The sequence below is a fragment of the Saccostrea cucullata genome, unplaced genomic scaffold, assembly GCF_032062105.1.
Source record: "Saccostrea cucullata isolate Sc308-1 unplaced genomic scaffold, CSIRO_AGI_Scuc_v1 ctg4099, whole genome shotgun sequence".
Taxonomy (NCBI): Eukaryota; Metazoa; Mollusca; class Bivalvia; order Ostreida; family Ostreidae; genus Saccostrea; species Saccostrea cuccullata.
Genome location: NW_026926003.1, coordinates 37,614 through 43,242, shown reverse-complemented (window position 1 = coordinate 43,242; position 5,629 = coordinate 37,614). Strand labels below are relative to the sequence as shown.

General features: G+C 33.8%; 1 protein-coding gene across 1 annotated transcript; it reads left to right on the top strand.

The window, feature by feature from the left end:
* The first annotated feature begins 418 nt into the window (after positions 1 to 418).
* On the top strand, positions 419 to 5,346 carry LOC134270372 (heat shock 70 kDa protein-like). The gene is made up of 3 exons (XM_062752612.1): positions 419 to 575; positions 964 to 1,139; positions 3,602 to 5,346. The coding sequence occupies exons 1-3, from the start codon at positions 419 to 421 to the stop codon at positions 4,838 to 4,840; spliced, it is 1,572 nt and encodes a 523-aa protein (XP_062608596.1). The 3' UTR covers positions 4,841 to 5,346.
* The last annotated feature ends 283 nt before the right edge of the window (positions 5,347 to 5,629 follow it).

Genomic DNA, 5,629 nt, shown 5'->3' with positions numbered 1-5,629 from the left:
AGGTTGAAATGTACCGACTATAATATGGCACAATAAAAAAAAATTGAGGGATTTTCTAACAATGGGTACACCCACGCAAATTACAATAAAAGTTGAAAACATGAAAAGACAGTTACATCTTTCTACATAATAAAGGTCCTACAGAGTTGTGAAGCTCTTTAAGACTATTAATGAAATTGTTTTAAGAGTTCGAGTTTGGATGGAAAGCTTCTGAAAGATGTGATAAATATAATATACAACCACTGGACCTTTTTAACCTTTCTTATATCGGTAAAAAAAAAATCCATTATGTTAGGCTGCAGCACACCTTCTGATTAGAACATACACTTCAGCCTAGAATTATTATTATTACTCTGTCGTCACGTCTTCTTATTTTATTTCCAGGCACGTTGTTTGTGGATGGAGAGATAGCGCAAAAATGGAGGAAGGGATGGATGTAGGCGACACATTCGATACTTATGAAGATTTTGAAAAAGCTTTAGAAGCCTACTGGAAAGAGAAAATGTTCAGACAGCAAATCAACAAAAAGCGAGAATCTAAAAGTGAAAAGACCTCTAGATTTGTAAAATATGAATGTGAGCAGACCCTTGGAGACACTCAAAACTTTGAATTTGAATTCATATGGAATTCTCTTATACAGACAGCCAGCTGAATAGTAGCTGCTTTTAATTTGCATCCACAATAAGTTGCCTGTCAACTGATTTCAGCGAACAGTGCTAATGTGATTTCTACATGCTAATAAAATTAGCAAAAGTTTCTTGTTTTCCTTAAACAGCGCTAATTTTCTTTCAAGCCATTTATCTATTTTGCAATTCCCAAGAAATAGCTCTTGGTTTCCAAGATGTGGAGACCTTACTCAGGCGCCGTCATTACAGTCCCAGCTTTTTCCATATGGATGCTGGTGATGGTGATTTTGTACAGCTGGAGGCCTGGTGCTTCTTTAGTATATTATGTCTTTTTCAGGTATGGTTAATCATTTTGCAAATGTCAAACTCAACTGCTCAATTTCAGCTTGTGAGGGATACTGTCACAGATCTGATGGGGAGATTGATTCACTTTTTGAGGGCATTGACTTTTACAGGTTTGAGGACTTGTGTTCAGATTTATTCCGCCATTCAAAGATTCCACGAGTACAAAATGTAAGTTTGTTTGTATGCACGTTGTTTAACTAACAAATCTTGAAGATTTATGGTCTCATATTCTGAAGCCATAAAGACTTTTACTTGAAATCTTTAAAACAGCGCGGCCTCATTGAATGGACACCCTGGTTCATGGAGTGTCTTTCAGCATATGTGGTCCCTGAACCCAAGTCAATGCAATTCTTTTTCTCAGATTCACCATCACCAACGACAAGATATTGACAGGATTGTGTTGTCAACTTTGTGTGTCCCCACCATTTGAAGCTACATTTAGCAGTGAAACTCTGTCATTTTTGTGTTAATTAAATTTGAATCAAACTATTCCGGTGTGTTCTCCCATAATGGCCAAAGCTGGATAGTTTTCAATACATGGATATCTTCTGACTTCATTCATAATTACCTTGATAGTGTTTTTATACATAAGTGAAATTTAATTTAATTTAGATATGTAACTTTAACTGTACGATTTCATAATATATGAATTCAAAAACGTTTATATTCAGGTATTTATACAATCGGTTTTTTTATTTTTCTCAATAAAAATGAACGTCCTTGATTGGACATTTACATATATTTTGTTTTGAAATAGGTACTTTTTCTTTTAATCAGTGATCTTTAATAGGTCAAGTTGATAAAGATGCTTTATTTATGTCATTTTAATATTGCAGTACTAAGACGTCGAAAATTTAAAACAGTCAAATTAAAACAAAATCGTACACTCATTAATCTTTGAAATACTAGTATGCTGGTTACGCTCATATAAACACAAAATTCATTTCTTTTACCATGGGAAAAATACATTTTGTAATATTGAATCACTCAATTTTTGTATTCATATGAAGTGTGCAAAACCTTACGCGTGAAGACATTTAGAAAATACTTTTCCATTCTTATGTCCATACGACATACAATACTTTTTCTTATTTGGATACTGTATTTTCTCGAAATTTAAGAATGTTAATGGTTATCTAACAAAAAAGACTTAGGCAGCAAAATACTTTCATCACCTGCAGTTGTTGATCTGATACGCAAGGACATGCTCTACGTACGTACAATTTCTAAAACGAGGTAAATTATTGACAAACAAGTTGATAAAACAAGAATGTCAACCGTCTCATTTAAAGTCACCATTTAGTAAGCTCTATGGTCGATACAATAATGTCAGCATACAATTGGGATGTTTTTCATACAAATTGTTAGTCCATTATTTATACAAAATTGAAGACGGTAATTTTCCATCATGAACATATGCATTCTCCATGGCATCTTACCTCTGATTTTTGGAGGTATTTTGTATTGTTTAATGGACTCTTGATTTTGCAAGGAAAGCATATCCCCGACATTAGAAAAAAAGATGGCATATCATATACTGATAAAAGTTACCAATGTGTTCAATCTTAAAATAAGAAGTGCACACTTCAATAAAGATTTTTTTATGAAAGTTTTACCAACTATTATTTCGCGAATTTGCATAAACTACTATTCAATATTTATTTAACTTCGATTTTAAAAATAAAAGACTTGATTTAAAATTTTATTTGATAAAAAGGAAAAGTTGTTAAAAATTAAGCTCTTTATCATAGGGGCTATGGGAAGCCTGAAATATGTGTCCCATAAGAAGTATCCTTGAGGTGTGCTAGTTTTGTCATTTATTTTATTTACAGTTTGTTTAGGAGGAGTTGTGGATGAGAGATGGATAGCTTCGTAGAGTTTATGTCCATTATTTTTTCACATATGGAATTCCATATCAGACAGCCATGCAACTGCTTTTAATTTGCTTAGTTTGAAATACAGCTGCTAATGTGATGTTATACAAATAGTTTCAATCAAAAGAATTGTTGTTTTCCTTCTAATGCGTGTTTTGTTTCATATTCACATTTCAAATGTTCGCATATTTAGAGGATGCGAGATAAATACTTGCAAGAAATATGAAGAAAACTAGTTTGGCAATACTCATATGGAGACGCCTTCCAAGTAAGTAAAGTCTTTGAAATCTTTAAAACATGTCTTCTGGTTCATGATTTGTTAATTTTTTCTCAAATGTGCTTGTCATAAAAATCTACACTATATCCGTTGTAATCAGTCGAAATTTAATTTAATTTAGATTTTAATTAACTATGATTTCATTGTCATTTATAAATGTAAGTTTATTTGGGTTGTAAAAGATCACACAAATTACACAGGGTCAATTACAAATTTATTCATTGGAAAAATATTGTTGTGAATGGAAGTTAGAAGAAAATACTACATCTTATAAGTCAAAAAATTGGTTTGCTTTTGTTGACATATAATGATTTGGGTGTTGCTAAACAAGCTTGGAAATTAATTGAAGTTACGTATTTATTTCAAAGAGAAAAAGAACTTTTAAGTCAGTAGACTGCTTGTATTCCTTGCAAATTTGGCATACTTGATTAAGTTAACAATTTTTTAAATCAAATTCTATAGTTAATTGTTTTTCCAAGAATCTTCGTGCAGGAGATACACATCTTGGAGGTGAAGATTTTGACAACAGACTAGTTAATCATTTTGTGCAAGAGTTTAAACGCAAGTATGGAAAAGACATTTCTAACAATCAACGTGCACTAAGACGACTTAGATCAGCTTGTGAACGCGCAAAGAGGACACTGTCAAGCAGCTCTGATGCTAACATTGAGATTGACTCCCTTTTTGAGGGCATTGACTTTTACAGCAAAATTACACGGGCCAGATTTGAGGATTTGTGTTCAGATCTGTTCCGCTCTACCCTGGAGCCAGTAGAAAAAGCTCTTAGGGATGCTAAGATGGACAAATCCAAAATTCACGATGTGGTACTGGTAGGGGGATCGACAAGAATTCCCAAAATCCAGAAACTGTTACAAGATTTCATGGGAGGTAAAGAACTCAACAAATCCATCAACCCAGACGAAGCTGTGGCCTATGGTGCTGCTATCCAGGCCGCAATTTTAAAGGGAGACACAAGTGAAGCAATCAAAGACGTTTTACTTGTAGATGTCACTCCACTTTCTTTGGGCATTGAAACTGCTGGAGGAGTCATGACTAAAATCATTGAAAGAAATGCCAAAATTCCCTGCAAGGCATCAAAGACATTCACCACATATGCTGATAATCAGCCAGGAGTGTCCATTCAGGTTTTTGAAGGTGAACGAGCAATGACCAAAGACAATAATAAACTGGGGAAATTTGAACTGAATGGAATCCCTCCAGCACCTCGTGGTGTCCCACAAATTGAAGTGGAATTCAATTTAGATGCAAATGGAATCCTTAATGTTTCAGCCAAAGACATGAGTACGGGCAAGTCTAACAAAATCACTATCACCAACGACAAAGGTCGACTGAGTAAGGCTGACATAGATAGAATGGTGAATGAGGCTGAAAAATACAAAGACGAGGACGAGAAACAACGACAAAAAATAGCAGCCCGAAATCAGCTGGAGTCGTATGTGTTCTCTGTCAAACAGGCAGCAGAGGAACATGGAGACAAACTCCCATCTGAAGACAAAGACACTGTTACCAGAGTTTGCAGTGAAACTCTGTCATGGTTAGACGGTAACGCCTTAGCAGAAACTGATGAGTTCGAATTCAAAATAAAGGAGGTTCAAAAAGTGTGCTCTCCCATAATGGCCAAACTTCATGGTGGAAATCCGGGTCAGTCTGGTGCTAGTCAGACTAATGGTGGTCCTACAGTAGAGGAGATGGACTAGATCTGTGATCGTTGACACTATTTTTGCTCCACTGTTAAATTCTGAACCATTTTTCTCATGTATCATGTATATATGATAATGTAGATCATTAAACATGTGTATATAATTTCATGTAGATATATAAACACCATTTACAATTGTTAAAATTTATATTTTGTTGTTTAAAATAAATCGAATTCAAATTGAGACATTGTTGATTTTTTTATTTTATCTTGCTATGTACCTGGAATTAAGACAATGAATTGGAGAGCAATTTCTTGTAGTTATTACGATTAGGATTGGAATGTGATTCTAATAATCTACGAAAAAATAAATCTGCAGAATAATCCATGAGACACTCCAAAAGGAACACCAATCTTAACACAATAATTTGAGAGGACCGGTAAATACACATTGGATGTTTTTTAAACATGTATAAAAATATTTAATGAAATTAGTTCAGTTTCATTTTAAGGTTCTGATGGTAATCCTGATGCTAGATCATAAATTTTAAATCATTCTCAAAATACTTTATATTTGTCAAGCTGTGAACAAAAATATCAGCTTGCGATTGTAGTTTGCTGTTTTGAATGATTTACTAAACATCAAACATTTTTATTGCTGGGTGACATATGAATACTTATGCTGGAATATCAAAAATAAGAAACACATGCAAGTAAGCTTATTAAACTATCGTTACACTTTTAATTGTCAATTTGGTATTTCTTGCATTTGGGTATTTAGTTGCCCCTCTGTAGAAGATTCATCTTCTGGGGTAGCAGACAGTAATAGAATCAAGATGCTAAAAAA